The 18813-nt window shown below is 41.7% G+C and overlaps 1 protein-coding gene across 2 annotated transcripts in view; it reads right to left on the bottom strand.

The window, feature by feature from the left end:
* Positions 1 to 5272: 5272 nt before the first annotated feature.
* arid5b (AT-rich interaction domain 5B) overlaps positions 5273 to 18813 on the bottom strand; it is a 76668-nt gene continuing 63127 nt past the window's right edge. For both annotated transcript variants that reach the window (XM_057357815.1, XM_057357816.1), the window contains 2 exons: positions 11430 to 11625; positions 5273 to 8706 (listed from right to left, as the gene is read on the bottom strand). In XM_057357815.1, coding sequence (XP_057213798.1) covers positions 6655 to 8706; positions 11430 to 11625 — 2248 coding nt within the window. In that variant the 3' untranslated portion in view covers positions 5273 to 6654. The remainder of the gene's footprint in view (positions 8707 to 11429; positions 11626 to 18813) is intronic.

Here is an 18813-nt window from a genome sequence, read left to right as displayed (position 1 = left end):
TACAACCCCCGTTATAACCAGTAAATCTATTCAAATCTCTATTGGTCTTTTCAGCAGGTGTATTTTTTAAATGACATATATTTCACAAATGTAATATCTTTTCCACACTTCCATGCTGGATAACATTCACACACAAGAAATCTTTGCCATTAAACGGCCCTAACACACGCGGTTTCTGCCAATCTCATATTAATCTTGAGTACCTATAGAGTAGTATTGCATACTTCATGTCTTCGAAGAGTATTTAGTTTGATCACATTTATAAAAGATAGATACAGCTGTACGATTATTTCCGAAAGCATACGGCGCGTGCGGGGGGGAGGGGTAGGCTGAACTAAAGCACGTGCGCACCCATTGCCAACAAAACACAGACATCAGTTTCACTCACCGCATGCGGTTCATGTCCGGCATCTTTTAGCGCTGGGACGGCTCCATATATCAGTTTCAAACCATCTCCAAATCCAGCGTTATATCCAGCGTTTATAGAACATTCATCACCCAAATGCAGTGAGCAAACAACCACCTGAACTTCTCTCTCTCTCTCTCTCTCTCCTGCACACAAGTGAAAGTGACGTCTGCACATGCTCCTTCTCCTGCTCTCCGTGCTGCCGCGTGCTTTTCCGGGAGAATTGTCCAATAATGGCAAGCTCACACTACGTGACTTTTGGCTGGATTTTGCTGTCGCAGACAGATTTCCAAGGTCTGCGACAAAACCTTAAGATCGCGACCAAATCGGTGCTCGTTTCGGTCGCCAAAGCTCGTTCAGTATAAGCACGTGATCTGGACCTGTCTCGAGCTATCCCAGACGCTACCGTATTTTCAAACCTGTTTGATATTATCGCCTAGTTATCTCGTTGTGTGCGCGTTGAACGACCACGTGTAGAGAAGATGTACCGTCTCTTTAGGACCGGACGTGAGAGACTCACAGCAAAGATATGAAGGTTGATGTCTCTCTGTAAGTCGCTTTGGATAAAAGCGTCTGCTAAATGACTACATGTAAATGATGTGTTTGAGCAGACAGTACAGCACTGTTCAAAACTCTTCTGATCTGGACAAGAAAAACACTCAACTATTCAATTCAACAGAATAACCAGCCCAAAAGTGTACATACACCTGACTAAACGTGTGCTTTCTTTTGTAATTGTTGTGTATGAGTCTCTCCATCCTCCTCTGTGTGTAAAGATGGATCATAACATCATACATCATCATACAGTCACCAGTGAACAAGGGTCAAATATTCAGATGCTTTTTTCTGAAGACCAATGAACTCAGATCAAACAAGAAACTCTTTAATAACTATTACAAAACATAAAAACGGTTCAATAACATCATACAGTATTAAGAATCAGGTGGCTTATTTTTATAAATGTAGGTATTTGCATGATTCTTCGGTGTTCTGGACTTTTGTTCAGGGCAGTATTCAATTAAAAACAAACCTTAATGTTCAGAATTCTTCTTATGTTTCTTACATTTTCAACATATTCCAGATTCTGCAAGGTACAGTGTATGTCAGCTTTTGACCTCATCAGTATCTGACTTATACGTTTATTTGATTATTCCACAACAAACATGACGAGGACAGTGTGAATTCACATGTTTTATTTTTGGCAGCTCTGGGTTGAGAAGTGAAAGTGTCGACTTCCGGTCCGACTGTGTGTACAGTACAGATCTGTTTCTCTTATGAGATAAATATTTGACCAGCATCACTTGTGCGGCGTCGCTTTGATTCAAACACACGACTACATTTGATCTTTCTGAATGCTGGTTTAGAATATGAATTTGAGGGATTTTGCTGGAGGGCAAATCCAATTTCAGTTTTAGCTGAATGCATCAATAATGCTGTGATGAAGCACCGTTGCATTCAGCCTTACACATCCTTAAGAAATAAAGCCAAAATGAGATCAATCCAGTATACCAAATGAGAACATCACTTCTCAAAACAAAAGATCAATGACGGCTTTATATCACTTAATAATACTGTATGATGGTCTGATTATTCTGACGTACTTTTCAGAAGAAATCACAAAATGGAGTCTTCATAGCATAGAATATAAAGAAATGTGAAGGAACGTCACATTTAGAATTCTCAAATCCTACATTATGGAATTAATCTTTTTCTTCACCATTTTGTACAAAACATGTCTTGCATTTACCCTCAGTTAGGTTTCGACTGCTGGTCTTCCTGTGGTTGATATTTGAAGAACTCAACAGATTTATAAAAAGCCTGTTTCACAAGCCAAACCGATGTAATGAGAAATAAGAGTTTCACAAACAGCCACAAACTGCTTGAAAGATTTCAGAACATATTAAAAGCAAACCCGATACAGACCTTCTCATTCACAGCCCACAGCTCTCTCATGTTTCATTTACATTTACATTGAGTCATTTAGCAGACGCTTTAATCCAAAGCGATTTACAGAGAGTTCAGGGAGCAATACAGCGATGTGTCATACAGGAGCAATAACACAATATTATACAGTTTGATAACAGCATGACAGTAGTTTTACATAAAATGTGTCCATATTATTGTGTTTATTTTAGTGACTGTGCCATTGTCATCACTGGGACAAGCAAGTGAGGAAAATGTACGCAACTGTTAAAAAGTTCTTCTTTTCTATTTTCTAATAAAAGAAATGAATATGTGGGCACAATTATAATATTTTGGACTGGATGAAAACCGTAGAAAGACATCAACGAGGTGAAGCAGTATATGCTGGAGTGCTGAATACTGTGCTGGGGGTAGCGGAGAGCTCACAAACCATCTCTATCATCACTACCGTCTCTTTTCTGTGCTTCACTTACTGTTTTTGGTTAATTCCAGCGTTGTGGATATGACATTTTCAGTCAAAACTTGAAATCTAAATTCTTAGAGAATGTATTTTTTAACAATATTTTAAATCATTCTGCCAAACCTCTGATGATAGAGTCCAGATACCAGAAAAAATATCAGTCTATGCACTCGTTTTCTAATTGAAAAAAGGAAACATTCATGCATTATGGATGTGACGGTTTTTTTTTCAAGACAACATACTTTTCATACTTTCTGCAGGGTTTATGTGAATTAAAATGTGCAAACCAGAAGCAATAATACCTGACAGATGAAGAAGGAATGGCTCTTTATAGAACATAAAAATGTTTTAAAATGTATTTTAATTCTCATGTGCCTGTTATGACAATTCACTTACTTAACTATGGAAAACGCTTCCCTCAATCTCTGTGTTAAAAACATACAGTACAGGTGCTGTATGTCTAGTGGATGAACAACTTGTCTGTTTCGCCTTCATTGTGGTGAGATTAATATGAATTTAGGCCTGCAGAAATCATTTGCTTTAGTTTGAATGTGTTGATGTGAACACAGACCCCACGCGCTCTGTTTTAGAGTCACTGAAGCATTTCAAATTGATTTTCAAGCCAACAGATTTTTTCAGACTTTATAAGAGAAAATTGTACGCACGTTTTTCCGGCTCTGTTTCACAAACTAAACTTTCATTCCGTGCTGCTCTTTGTTGTCGTTGTCTCTGTATTTAAGTCCGGCACTAGAGGGCGCTGTCCTGCAAAAGCTCGGCAAACATTTGGAGTGTATTTGACATGTTAACGAAGTGCAGTTGGTTCATGGTGAGCTTGTTCTCTTTAAAATATTTATTAGAGAGTGTTTGAAGTGGTACAGTTCTAGTATTTGCTGTCCTGTGGTCAACCTGAAAGTATGTGTCCTATTTAATCTCATGAGTCCTCCATAAGTGAGGTCCAGCTGTGGGTCAAGTGAAGGTGTCTATTAAAATGCTCAATAAAACATATAGAAAACGTGTTAACTATAAAGTGATTCATTAGGCCCACCGCTGCTATTTTAAGCGTGGCATGCTACGGTATGTACTGTATACATCATGGTAAAACTTGAAATTGAAAGTGCGTAACTATAGTCCGTTTGGGTTCGGATGTACAGTCTTTTCCAATGCTCCTGACAAACACTTCAGTTATGAGCTCTGAAGTTCTCAGCATTCATTACAATAATACTGAACAGTGTAAACTACAGCAGATGTGTCCTAGAGTCGCGTTTCCTACAGAAGTGTGCTGCACTTTCAGAAATCTAAACTCAAATAGGTCACACTTGGGTTTTTTCATATACAGTTGTGTTTCTAACACAGAATTTTCCACACGTGTTTTCATCTCTAGCCAACAGCTAAATGAAGACTGTGAAGTAGGGCAGAGAAACAGAGGCAACAGTTCGCCGTAACAGAAACTCTCATCATCTCACCCCCATGTCAATGCGACACATGACAAACAGCTGTGCATTTTATCTGTGATTTACACCGTATCTGAAGGTGCCGTGTGTAATTTTTTGACAGAAAAGCAATATGATATAACTTATGAAACTTATAAAGCGTTAGATTTTTATTATGTTAGATTGAGCTATTTCTAACTAGACACGCCGCAGGTCCCCCTTCATGGAATTCACCATGTTGTTTCTACGGTAGCCTTAAACGGACAAACTGCTCTACAGAACGCGTTTCATAAATACATCACTCCTTCGGCAAAGAAGCAAAGGCGTGACGACGTCTTAGTTCTGTGTCAGCCCCCGTAGTGCTTCGAAAGGGAGGGGGGAGCGGTGGAGTCAGCCGTTGGTTGCAATTCACAACCTCACCGCTAGAGGCCACTAATGTTCATACACTGGACCTTTAAGGTACACATTTTTATTATGTTTATCATCATGAATCAAACCCATGAGCTGCTATGACAATACTCCACCAGTTCAGCTACAGGAACACTTTGTGTGAAAAACAGACAGAAATGTCATTGTTAAATTGTATTTTGTTGTTATTTGTGAAGCTCAGCGGGATCCGTCCCATCAACCGCAGAATTGTGTAAAACAAGACAGCATGGACATCACATCCTGCTAAACCCTTTTCCAGTCCTACAGGTTTGGTAAAACATGAAGATAAGTAAATGACGAAAGTTTGCATTTTTGGCTATAAAAAATCCCACTGGTTTTCATTACAAATGCAGTTATGAGACATCAGCTGTTCACCACTAAACTCATTACAAAATTCCTTGATGTAGTGCATTCGGGGTCTTATTCCAGTAGGATTTAATGGTGTTCTATTGGTTCCCATCTTGCAGAAAACATCCCACCAACACATTACCAGTAGAGAACCACAGAGACCATTATAGTTTCCATGAAACCCAATACAATTCGCATTAGAACCATTACATCCAGTGGAATTTCTCTGATAAAAATGAAATATTGTACACATACCTGTCTGGATGAAGTGCAGTCTTTTAAGTTATAAAACTGTTTATTATTCATTACAAAATGTTACATAGCAACCTTGAGTGTTACTCCAAACACTGTTGGAGTAAATACATTTCTTAAAGTTTAGTTTCTACTACCAATACATCAACTGAACAAACAAACAAACAAAAAAGAAAGAAAGAAAAATACAATTGATTACCCCTAGGAGTACTGTGTTGCTGTGTCTCTTGGTACGTCCCCAAAATCTTTTGTGCAAAGAAATCATGCCGTTTTAAACGAAAAACTTTTCCAGCAAATGTTACACTTCATTTAATTCCGACGCAAATTTGACTGCTGCCAGCACTTACAGACCTAAAACTTAAACATCACATAAAACCAATTTTGACTAGCTATCCTTAAACTGAAACAGCTGGAAAAGTCTGTACGGGTGCTTAACTAAGTGCTCCTAAAATCGTATTTCCCCAAATGTAGTTTGAAATTTCATTCGTCCCTCCTGATATAAAAGTCCTCTGAGTAAGCGTTCACAAGTGTACACCAGCAAATACAAAAGTTACTCGAGCAGTTCTGTAGACGCTGCGTTTCTCCTCCTGAAAGCAAAGTCCAAAATGGCCCTGGAGCCCCACAGTTCAGAGCAGTCTGAGAATACAGTAGCGCGTGAACGTGACAAACGCCTTCAGTTTGTGAAGGTTATGTCCAAGCACCTCGGTCCTACGTTTGACAAACACATTCCACATGGCCCCGGCGAGCGGCAGCGGGTTTGGCCGGGTGTGCGGGGAGCTGAAAGCCAGGCCGGTTGCAGACAGTGGTCAAAGAAGCTACCTCGCATTTCATCACTGACGTTTAAGATTCCTTCGAGGAAAGCTTAGTTCGTTTTATTTACATGTAACCGTGTAACACGTCAAACTGCAATACTGTGCCTTCTTTGTTTGCATCTGTATCAAATGTGATATCTCATTGCTTAACCCTTGTAGGATTGAAAAAACAACCACACTGTTACATTAAACAACAACAAGAAAAACACACGGTCAAGAGTCATGGGGAAAGAGTTAAGCAGGCAGCTCTTCCATTATCATATGGTAGTGTTTCAGACAGAAATAGCACTGTTGCATTGCACTGATTTGTCGCTCGACATTCCTTTAGGCACCTCCGTGGAAATCCCGCCCATCTCCACTTGAGCACCTGTGCCAAGGCAACGTGTTTTCCAACACTTTGGAACAGTGCGGTGTGTAAGCCGCCATCTTGGCCCCTGTTCGCTGAAATGTGCAAATAATAAACTAGAGTGGCAAGATGATGAAAACAGAAATGACGCCTCCCATGTGTCTTAAAACACTGCTATTGGTAAGATATGTAGTGTGACCGTGCTTGTCGGGGAGCGTCAAGTCCGAGTTACGCGTAGGTTGAGTCACCTAGGTGAGTTTAGTGCTGGGGTGCACTGAAGAGAGCTGAGGGGGACTGAACGCCGGCTGAGGGTGGAGGGCCGACATGGGGTAGAAGCCGGGGTGCAGAAGGTCCCCGTACGATGTCCCCACCTGGTGCCTGTACATGTGGGCGGGGTTGGGGGGCAGGAACTGTCTCTGCATCATTAAGGAATGAATGGCGAAGGGGGGCATGAGGGGTGAGAGCACAGCCTGGTTCTTCAAGTACTGCAGTGGATGAGAGTAGCTCGGCGTGACGTGGGAGCCCAGGCTTTCGCACATGTCCTGTACCTGAGATACAAAAGCCCCGGGATACAGCCCTTGGAAAAGGTGGGAGTGCAGCGGGAACTTGTGACCTTCCGTAGTGTAACTGTGCACTGCGTGAGCGGCTTCTGCTGGCTTCGCCGACTCGCCGTCAGCATCTGGCGTCCGTGCTTTCCCTGGGCCGTCTCTTCGCGTCGAGCAGTGCAAGGGCGTCACGGCCCGGATCTTCTTCTCCCGCGCTCCGTTCTCCAGCTCTTCGAGGTTTCTCTTGAGTGGCCTTGTAGTGCAGATATTCTGCGGGCAGCTTTTGGTGCCCAGAATGGGCCGAGTCATCTCATCCATCTTGTAGCCCAACGTGTCTTCTGCTCTGCCGTTGTGAACTTTCTCCAGAACCCTCGGATGAGATTCAACAACCTTTTTATGCAAGGACACAGTCATGGGAGGAACGCGGCAAGCCCTGGGATGGTAATCTACGCTTGAGCTCTGACCGGTGCCTGCTTGATATAGAGAAGAGTTTTTAATGTCCTGCTGCATTGTGGTATGCAGGAATGTGGAAAGGGACGGTTTGTAAGGAGAGGGCTTCGGGAGGCTCAAATCAGTGGGTTGCTCCTCTGTTACCCTTTCTTCGGCCGGGCCCTTATCTTTCTGACTGAGCCGGGCACAGTAAGTCAAACCCATGCTGTCACGATGCTGGTTTGCGGGAAAGCCCTGCGCTGTCTCACAGTCCCGAGGGTAAGCATCCCTGTTGAGATACTTGCTTATCTGCTCCTTGTTTAGATGATGCTCGGTTTGTCGGCAGAGGTCGTGCAGGTGCGGCGAGGAATAAAAGTCACTCAGGAAGCTGGGAGCCTGGCCGGGACGAGGCATCTCAGCCGATTTCTCCACGCTGGAATGGGTGTCAGTCCTCGGGAGATATGACTCTCTTATCTGGGTAGGCTGTGACTGGGCTTGAGGTTCTCCCTCACCACAGCCTTCTTTCTGAGAGGACTCCGTTGAGCACCTCCTATCCTCGCTAGCCCTGGACTTAAAGCTCTGAGCATGCTGGATAACCGATGGCCGTTTGATCACCATGTTTGGTTCTGTTGTAGGGGGAGTCTGGGAGCTCTGCTGCCCTGTGACTGACTCCTCTGTCCCACTGCTGGATAACCTCCTGCTGACTAAAGGAGGTGGTGGTCCATATGGGTAATTATTAAGGAGTCCTGTGCCACTGACCTGGGACAGCATCTTCTTCTTTGCTAAGGGTGACATGATGCCCGGATTGCCCCTGGGGTAGAGGAGTGGATTATAACTGAAGCACACTTCTTCCTTTCTAGGGACTTCAATCCTCTCGGGTGGGATTTCTGGAGTTGTGAGCGATTTCTGCTTCAAAGTGGGCAGCACCGTTCCCACCTGGTTATGGCTCTCCTTTGGTTCCACCTTTCCGAGGATGCTGGGAGGTACCTTGTACTCCACCAACCCATGCTGCCATTGGCCCGCTGTGTGTGAGTTGGGGAGAGGGTGGGCATGGCGTAATGGTATGGCCGCGGCAGAAACGGGAAACGCATCACAGTCCTCTGATTTGAGTGGCACGCCATCTAGTGGAAGGGAGGAAAGCACGATCCCATTTGCCTGTTCATACGTGCTGTGGAGCACTGGCTTCTGCTCTTCATCCTTGACAACCAGCTGCACACCCTCATCTTCAGAAAGAGGACTCTCAGATTCGCTCTCCTTCTTGACTGGACCCTGATGGCTCTCCTGCTTTTCCAGCACCTCTTGGAGCTCTTCCTTGTCCTCGTGTCCCTTTAAACACACATATAAAGAAACAATCATTAATGACAGAGTTACGTACAGAGCAAGAATGCAATGCTTTTATTCTTACACGTCTACACAAAACAGTCATTTGGATTGTGCTGAAAAAGGCGCTGTCAGTTTGTTTAATGGTGGTTCATAACCTATAATACAATACAATAATGTCCAATAACAAACGAATAAACAAACACTACGCTTGCTAAAGGCTGAAATCTATGTCTTTGTCAGGTTGTGTGGTTCACTGAATGACCCTCGGCATGAATCTGAGAATCTCAAAGCCTATAGTACAATACTGTCCGTACACAAATACCTTTTCTCTCCTGTTATAAACACAAATGAAATAAAAATGCAAAGATCCACATCGTTTCACGGATGAAGAAATCAACCTCCAGAATCTCTAAATGCACTCTGATTAAATGCGAACACAAAACCCAAGTGTGTGGAAGAGACAGCGAGACGCCTGCTGCCAGTCCTGTCATCCCGAGCATGGTGCAAGCTTTGCACTCTGGGTAAACTCCAGATGACTTTCATCAGCATATGCTTGCCGGAACTTCAGAGCGATGACAGCGGTACGAGCTCCGCCCATCTATTCATCATCAGTGTTGGAGGAAGAGATGCACGGATGTTTGACATCAGCTGGTGTCAAAGGAATGTCTGGCTCGTCCCTTTCACTCCATTTCCCCACTCAACACGGCTAAATGTGCATGTGGATAATAGCATGTTCATTACACGCTGCAGAGACCAACAGCTTGTCACAGCTTGTTTTCTTAAGGCTTGATGATAGTGTGATTGGCTCATCATGACATCAGATCGTCAAAGCAACAATAACAAAAAAATGGTAGAAAACTATGCAGCTCTAGTAATTGGAATAACAGACGTGTTTCTCAATCAAAGAGAAACATTTATTTTGGGTGTGTAATGTGTTTCCTTATTTTATTTATTGATTTGATTAATAACTGTTTACTTAGATGGACAGTTCACCCAAAAATCAAAATTCTGTCATCATTTACTCACCCTCGAGTAAATCTGTATAAATGCATATAATAAGATATTGGGAAGAATGCTTATTTACATTTACATGTAGTCATTTAGCAGACGCTTTTATCCAAAGCGACTTACAGATGAGGGAAAGAATGGAAGCAATTGTAAGGACAACAAAAAGCATAAGTGCAATAAAAGAAAACTGGTCTCATATAGCCCACCACAGTATACAGAGCGACGGTTGTTTTTTTTTTTTTGAAGAGTAGAAAAGAGATAGAAGTCAGAACGCTTATAACCAAACAGTTCTTGGACCTCACTGACGACCATAATAGGAAGAATTACTTGGTAATTTTTTTGTTCTGTTCTGAAGATATTTTGAAGAATGCAGGACAGCAAACAGTTCCGGGGCACTTTGACTACCATTGACATTTTTCCTACTGTGGGAGTCAACGGGGGCCATCCGTCGAATTATCTTGCAACAACTTGAGGGTGAGAAATGATGACAGAAGTTTTATTTTTGAGTGAACTGTCCCTTTAAAGAATTGAATCATGTTCACCTAATGCTGTAATATTGAAATACTGAAAACATTTTAGAACTTGAAAATCTTTTACCATTATTGCAATGACGCTTTTAAAAGCCAAAATTCTGAGAAGGTCTTTAAGCATGCTGAATCAGGTGACCTCAGGGGTCGCTCTGTCTCCTGCCCTTAGGGTTCTTGTACATGTCGTCATTAATGTTTTGGGGTCCATGAGCATGCTGTAATGGGGCGTGACCGCCCGTGGCTCAGCGTGTCTCATTCGACAGGTTGGATTGTAACAGAGCATCTGTACACGACCAGCTTCTATCTCTCCTCTCTGAGATCTATAGCTTGGCTTCAAGTGTTTTTCCTTCATTCTGTGCGCCATATAGCCTCTGAACTCCAGTTTCATTTTCTGTCTTGTACAACGTACAATCAATTATGTACAGGGAAAGGTTTTGCAAATGACACAACATACCAGACAGATGAGCTCCGGGAAAGAATCCACACCAGCCTTTTTGTTTCCACACCACAATCTATAATGCCTTTCACGTGTGGCAGAAATGAATACGCGCCGCGTAACGCCTCTGAAATGTGTCGAAATTTGACAATTCCAGAGACACTTTCAAACACTCCTTTCATCTCGTCTGTAATCATTTGCTTATTCATGTGAAAATAATAACTCCATTTTCATTCTGTTCTACAGCCGCGCTCTCTTTTTTCATATTTATGCTTAACTGGAGAGACATTTGCAAATCACCATGGATTTATTGGCTTTCATGGATAAAAATAAGCCCTGTTCTTGCCATTTCTATGAGAAGAAAAAGACAGCGGGCCATTGGCCCTTTCATGTTAGTTTATCAGATGTGAAAACATCTGCACTGGCAGCGGCTCTGAACACAAAAGATCTTGTTTATAAAAGGAATCCTGTCGTGATTATTCTGATCGATTTGTGGATAAAACTCAGAGGTAATTTAAGCAGATTTACGGAAAAACAGAACAAGTCACATGGTGTCCGACATCATTCTACAGAAACTTCTTTGCTTTGATCACACCGATACATCAGCGTGTTGAACTCATGGTTCTGTAAGTGCACTGAAGGGAATGAGTGAAATGGAGAGGGTTGGAGTGCACCTGTTCTGGGATCAGTGTCAGCATCATTTCTGGAAATGGAAAAGAGGTCATGAATCAAGACTTAAAGACACAAATACTGACCTGCTCTGGGGCGTTCCCCGAGACGTCCTTTTCAGTCCCACACTTTGGATTTTGTTCGTCTTTAGGTCGCTTGATGGCTGTCAGTTTTGTTTTGACCGACGCCTCCAGACCACCGGTCTCCTGTTTGCGGGATTTGGAGGGGGGGAGAGGTTTGTCCTCCTCTCCTTTAGTAAATCTCTCATAGGGCAAAATGAGCCTGAGGAAAAGAGGAAAGTGAGACGGGTTAGTGTAATGAGGAGTGACGCGTTATTGTCTTCCATCCCTGATAACAATCATCATCTGTTATCGAACACAAACTCACGCATGACATCATCAAAACATATGCGGTACGTTTTTACTGTGAACTCTATGAAACACTTCAAACAATGTCTTCTTGTTAAACATGTGGTAAGGTTTAGATTCAAGTTACTAAAAACAAACAAAAAAGGTGTTTTATTGGTGTTGTGACAGAAATGATGTCACTTTCTTTAAATGATTATAGGAGACTGACAGGTTGACTATAAGGTGTGTTAAAACAATAACATCTATATATAAAAGGCATTTAGAAAACATTATAAATGAAAGAGAAGAGACCTAAATAATAAAAATGATGAAAAAATTGTGTTTAAAGTCCCCGTGAACTGGAAGTTGCGATCGTTTTTACTTCCGTATTCTGACACATTTCTGAGTGAAAAGGAATTTCAAAGGAGAAAACAAGTGGGCGTGGCTTGCATTTTTCACTGCGAATTGATTGGATGTGTAAAACAGCTGTTGCAATGATTTTGAAATGAAACTGGCAGCAGACTGACAGTTGAAGGGGAGGAGTTAACAGATGCTCCGCCCAAGCCGTCTAGTTTACGTCATTTGAGATGGATCGTCATTACAGGACGGAAGTGCATTTGCAGATTTTAACAGAAGATTATGAGGGTACATGAATTTTAAAAAGAGAATGACCCACAATGATCAACTATTTACTCTAAATGCTGCAATATTTCATGAAAAAATAGACAGTCATTTTGAATTTCACTGGGACTTTAATACAAGATTTTCTTTCAGGAAGAAACTGTAAGTAGATGTTAGGTATGAAAGTCAAGCGGACCGTAGAGGATAATGATTTATTTCAGGACATTTCAGGATTTATTTCAGGACATGACAGTTTTGCTGGTTCATGGGAATATGAGACGCATTTCTGCTTGTGTAGTTTGAAGTTTTTATAATGCGTCGCATGTGATGAATGAGTCTGGCTGGGAACTGTTTGAGGAACAAAATAATTGATGTTAATGTACCTTTTTTTATTACATTTATATCCTAATAATCTTAAATCGAGAGAATATACTTTATCTCTGTGTATTTGGCAAGCTAAACGCCTTATTGCTCTTCACAGGAAAAAGCTAGAGACACCAAGAATACGGAGGTGGTTTAGAGAGATGGTACTAAATATGTTGATGGGGGATAAAACGTATATTATTAAATGCAAATATAAGCTTTTGAAGATGCTTGGAACCCCTTCATGCCTTTTATAGAGAATGCGAATGGAGGCATGTTCAATGGAATAATGGAAGTAATGTAAGAATACATACATGTATAATAGGAGGCCTTCAAGATATGTGTTTTTGATGTTGTTTTTCTATAATTTATTATTTTTTCTTTCTTTATTTCTTTTCTTGTCTGTTTAAAAATATGTGAATGCTGTTTGTGATTTAAACATACAAAAAAAAAAAACACGTCAAATCCCACCAATCGCAAAACAAGGTCCAGAGACAGCTCTCAAATACAACACACGGCCTTTCAGAGCTGTTTTTCCGCTTTCGTATCACGAGGATCACTTGCACAAACGCTGGTCTCTTCTTCCCTCATTGTGGTTTAATAACATCTGGCAGCATCTCAGAAGGAATTCATCTGAGCTAGTTTTGAGCCGTGTGTTTATTGGACGCAGAGATGTCCGGGCCGGGCCGAGCACGTTCAGACAGGGGCCGTGCAGGAAAACTATGCCGGCTGAGGTTTGGCGGCCAGCCAGCGGCAAAGCTAAGCAGCGGCCCGGAGGGAACATTCATCTTCAGATCCCATTACCACAAGAGTTGAAACATGTTACAGCTGCTAAAAGTGGAAAACGACTCGGGCCGCGCAGTCAAATGAAAATAGCAGACAGCTGCCAAATACCTGAATCCCGCTGTAATGTTTCAATCCGTGTTTACACAGCGGAGGCCTAATAATGCACACAATGACTTATCTTGTTCACGGCTAATGTCTCTCGTCTGGAACTAACGGGGCGTTTTCCAACCCTCCCCGAGATCTGCCAAATAATCACCTTCACCTCATATTCTCTTTTGATTATTCCAGAGGACTTAATCGATAACAGATGTTTGTTTGGACTTTTTGTGCGCGAGTGCGTTGAGATAAGAATGGCAATAACCCCGTCCCGGTCGTAAGGTGAGAGAAGTCAGGAAATAAATCTCAACTCATTCTCTACACATGACCATTTATGGCAATAACAAGTCACTGTTCCTTCCCATTTCAGCTCACAGAAGAAGAAAAAAACACTCGGAAAATCATTCCTTACAAGTTGAGCTGTGGAGCGTTTCCTCGGAGGGGAAACGTTTTGAAGAGGTTGAGGGCGTCTGTGAGATTTACATTTCTGTTATTTCCATTGAGCTCAGCAGCTGGCAGATAGTCAGCAGCACAACTTCATTTCATACAGCCGGCACCGTGCCAACAACTGAAAATATGCTATTAAATATCCTTTATGACATACAGAGAGAGAGAGAGAGAGAAGCAAGGGCAGAGATTTGCTTTGAACATTGGTTGAGAGAATTCAACTTTAGTTAAACTGGTTTTGCCGTCTTTATCTGCATGTGGATGACTTTCCTTCTCTGTCTGCTAATACAGCGGGCTACAAACCTTTGAGAACGCATTCAAATATCTAACATTTTCATTTAAACATGAACAACAAGAATATGAATCTCTGTAAAACGTAAGCGCACTTGTGACATTGACCATGTTAAGATCGAGGTTGTAATGTACCATTAATGTACCATTCTGTCAGAAATGAAGCAGAAGCCTTCATGATGCTGTGAATGTGATGATGTACAGGACTCGTGAGGCTGGAACCCACTGGCGTCTCATTCACAACAGGCTTCCGGTTCACATTCCATCTGTCAGGTGGTGTTAAACCTCCAGCAATGTCACCAGCATCTGCTCAAAGCTTCACTGGAGATGAAGAACATCCCAGACCACCAGACTCGTCTTCGCATCACGCTGTGACTGTGGTATGATGTTTCTGCTCAGAACCCTCTACATTAGACAAACTGAGCCTTTGAAAACTCCTTTACTGTGTCTATGGAAGCAAACACACAACTATACATATAAATAATATTTATAAATATAAATGAAACATTTATGTAATAAAAAAAGTGTTTCATATAGTAACATTAAAAGTATTCTCTTAAACCTTTTAATCTATATGATGCATAGTTTATTCCACCGTAAAGGAACTTTCAAATGTTTTTTTGGCTTCAAACGTTGTGAAAATGAATGGGAGAAATACTTCTGGAATCAAGACCACCAAATATACTACACAGTCCCGACTGCGTCCCAATCCCACCACTGTGTAAAAACATAAGTTAAGCGCTGTGGTCAAGTAAAGAGCAGTGATCGGGTCAGCACAAGCTTTCGGACGGTTATTTGAGCCCCTCTATTTCACTGCACTCATTTTTAGGACGCATCAACATGTGCAGGTGCTGTGAAAGACCCCCAAAACCCCCCACCGCTATAAGAGAGCCACTGACACCCATCACAGGGACAGGAATATGAAGAGCTAGGCCGTTGCTAAGAGGTTGCTAAGGTATCCATCTCCATCTGTGAACGTTTAATGTCAGTCTGTGGGATTACACCACACATCTGGGGACAAGACGAGTCATGTGCTGAAGTTTAATGTCTGGCAGGTGAACTTTAGCAAACACTAGCATTAATAAAGTCAGAGTTTATGAGACACCTTAACCCTGCTCAAGTGAATCATAAAAGCATTTGTGTATTTATTATAGCCTTTCAAAGTACAGTGAGAAATATAAAGACTTGAATGAGTATGTAGTGAGAAAGTGAGTTTGCTGAGCACCCCGATCGATTCATTCTGTATAATACTGACAGATAAGAGAACATCTCTCGGCAGAGACGCTAATGACATTCTCCCCGCGCGTCCTTCTTACGCTGGCTTCACAGCAAACCCTTTTCATTACTCGCAGGGAAACCTTTGTTGTTTTCGCGTGAGTGACGCAAACTGACAAATATTTTCAACTTGCGCGGAAGACGAGATTGACGCGCGGCGCCTGTAACGAAGAACCAAAGGAGGAGAACTTCATCTGCTGAGACCGCAACCACAACCACAGGAGCCGGGCCCGAGGACAGACACACTAAACATGAGCTCAGATTTTACACCTCAATTACTACTGAAGCACAGCTGAATGAGGTCCGACGCGCGGATGATATCCACCATTCGACATGTGCTCAGATAACCAGGAGCTCAGCTCTCTCTTACGTGTTTGAGTTTTGTCAGACAATGGCTGGTATAGAGTTATAAAGCAATGTGGACGGCATCCTGACCATTTACCTCTAAAAGACTCGGATGGGTCGTGTCTCTTAACTCAGACATTCTCTTTTCAATGTTGACTGCAGGTCTCTTAAAACATGTTTGAGACGTTACTGAGATGTTTTCTAAAATGACTCCAGCTGCTCTCCTGTAATATGACAGAAACCGTGAGGAACGGTTTCATGTCTTCGCTGGTGTCCTCCTGGTTCAGGCTGGTTTCGGTCGAACACATACAGTAGATCATCTCATCGAGTAATGTTTAACAGGACGCTCCTGCAGTCCCACGCTCAGTTTTACAATAACTCTGTTGATTTACATAAGCATCACATAATCCCATCCAATCGCATCGGAAGAATAACGGTCGGACCATCCAGTGTTGCCACAGTAACGGAAAAATATTCAAGAAGAAATGTTTGAAGAATCCAGTGTGAGCAGCAGATTATATGATCTAAACTCCAGCTTGATCGACGTTCAGGTTTAAAACAGTTATCAGATCTATAATAATGTGATTTAACTGCATGACATGACAGCAGCAGATGTGTAACTCGGATCAAAATAAATCCTCTTTTGAATGAAAATTCAACCCATTTCAAGCCCATTAGGACATTGTGTCACAATTAAACAGATTCTCATTACCACAATGCAAGTATTCCTGGTTAAATCTATAAATATAATCTATATTATAAACATGTACTTTGTTGCTTTGTAAATCACCGCAGGTCCCTTTGATAAAAGCATGTGCCAAACTGATTTAAATCATAATTAAATAATTGCATATTTACAGTTTAAATGAAGAGTTCATTTTCGATCATTCATTTTCCCCATTAATGAAATCATGATTAAATCATTCATTTTCATTATTTGTGCATTCCAGGCAATATCAATCAATCTGCAGTTGGGTTGTTTTGGTGAAGTAATAAAACGAATATATATAAAACATCATAAAAAAAATGAATTATGAGTTATCTGTTTTGGCAAATACTGTTTAGTGTATTTACAGTCATTTCTGTATCTAAGAAATGCAAAAACAATGTTACAATGTCAGAAAATATTTAATAAAAAACATAAATCAAGTTATTTTGGCTTCATGGTGAAATGTTTGAGTCAGATTCACACCGTCATGACTCTCTCAGCCCGTGTGCTGTCCTTTTTTATATGGCGAGTATTTCTACTGCTACACTTCCACGTGTCTGTCACAAGAGGGCGCTACACCCGTCCATCAGATTCCACAGAACAGGAAGTGACACATTACAGCAAGAACCAACTCCTTCAGCTCTATTTTTAGCATGTTTGTCTTTGAGTGCTATCAAAAGATCTTTCTCTCAGTGCACATACCATAATAACCATAAGACAAATGCTTTTTGCAAATAAAATAAAAATATTTCATTCAAGTTTAGGTCCCCACCGGGATGTACAAACATGAACACACACACACCCGCCCACAGCACAGTACATTCACATCACGGCCGCAGTAAAGCAAACACACAGCTAGATGGCACTTCACATGCTTAATGAATGTTAAACAAACCACAGGCCTCTTATTGGACATAATGGAGGTTAAAGCAGAGCAGCAGGGCCCGAGGACCGAGAAAACCCCAAAACCTCAAACCAGAGCGCTCAGAAACACATCTGTCCTCACTGCTGGGATCAAACTTCAGCTCTTTTAAGAGAGGGAAACAATTTAAAGTACTCTGAGAAAAAAAACATGCTTTTCTCCGCAGGGGGAAATGTTGAATTCATTGTAGAGTGTGTGTGCGTGTGTGTGTGTGTGTGTGTGTGTGTGTGCGTGCGTGCGTGCGTGCGTGTGTGTGTGTGCGTGCGTGCGTGTGTGTGTGTGTGTGTGTGCGTGCGTGCGTGTGTGTGTGCGTGTGTGTGTGTGTGAAAACAGACCCTGAGCTTCACATGACGCCGGAAAGGTTTTGTTGAGAAGTCGACCCTTGAACTAATCCAGATTCACACAGTTACCCGGTGAGGTGGGGTGGAGGGGATCTTTTGACATTTTTGGCCTTTAGACCTGACATGACTTCCCTCGCTCCCTTCAGGCTCAAACCCGTTCACTTTCAAAAGCCAACTTGAATTATTAAACACTACAAATAATGCACAACCAGCGGCTTGCTGTGGTAGCGTCTGTCATTTGTGCCGAGACGTCCTCTCCGTGAAATCTTTGACTGTTGGAATTAGTTGTGATAAGAGAGAAATGAAAGGCACATTCCTGAGCGGTGATTTAAAGACGTTATATTACAGACCTCAGCCCAACATCAACACACCCGCTACAACTCAACTGATAAAACATCCATAAAACAAACCTGGAAAATAAAACTACATCAATATTGTGGCTGTTCCAAAACACAGCCCTAAAACGCTTCTAATCTCCACAGACACACACAAGTATTCACAAAACATTCTTCTTTACTGACATTTTCTGTTGAAACGCTCATTTAAGAATCACGTTTTTGTGTTACTAAATATCATATTACTTCATAATCTCAAAAGTGGTCTTAAAGTTAGGATAACCTTGCAATTTCACGTCTCATGTTTTAAGCAATTGTTTTACATGTTATACAGTTTGGACTATTTAACCAATATTTACTCTTCATAATGATCATTTTTACATTTACTTTGGGTAAAGTGACTCACCTCGGAGGAGGTGACAGCCATTGTGTACTAGCTAACAAATAAACATGTTAAAACGCATCTTAAGAACGTTCTTATGTTTTGTTTTAAGACCTTTTTTTGTGAATTCAGTCCCCGTTTCGTTTTTAATGATTTAAGTAAAACGTTTCAAAAGAGCGACATCAGCGGCTCGGCTTTTACAACGGTTCC

This window comes from Triplophysa rosa, linkage group LG18 (genome assembly GCF_024868665.1).
Source record: "Triplophysa rosa linkage group LG18, Trosa_1v2, whole genome shotgun sequence".
NCBI lineage: Eukaryota > Metazoa > Chordata > Actinopteri > Cypriniformes > Nemacheilidae > Triplophysa > Triplophysa rosa.
The sequence above is the reverse complement of the archived record's forward strand: the minus strand, read 5'-3'. Positions and strand labels throughout refer to the sequence as shown.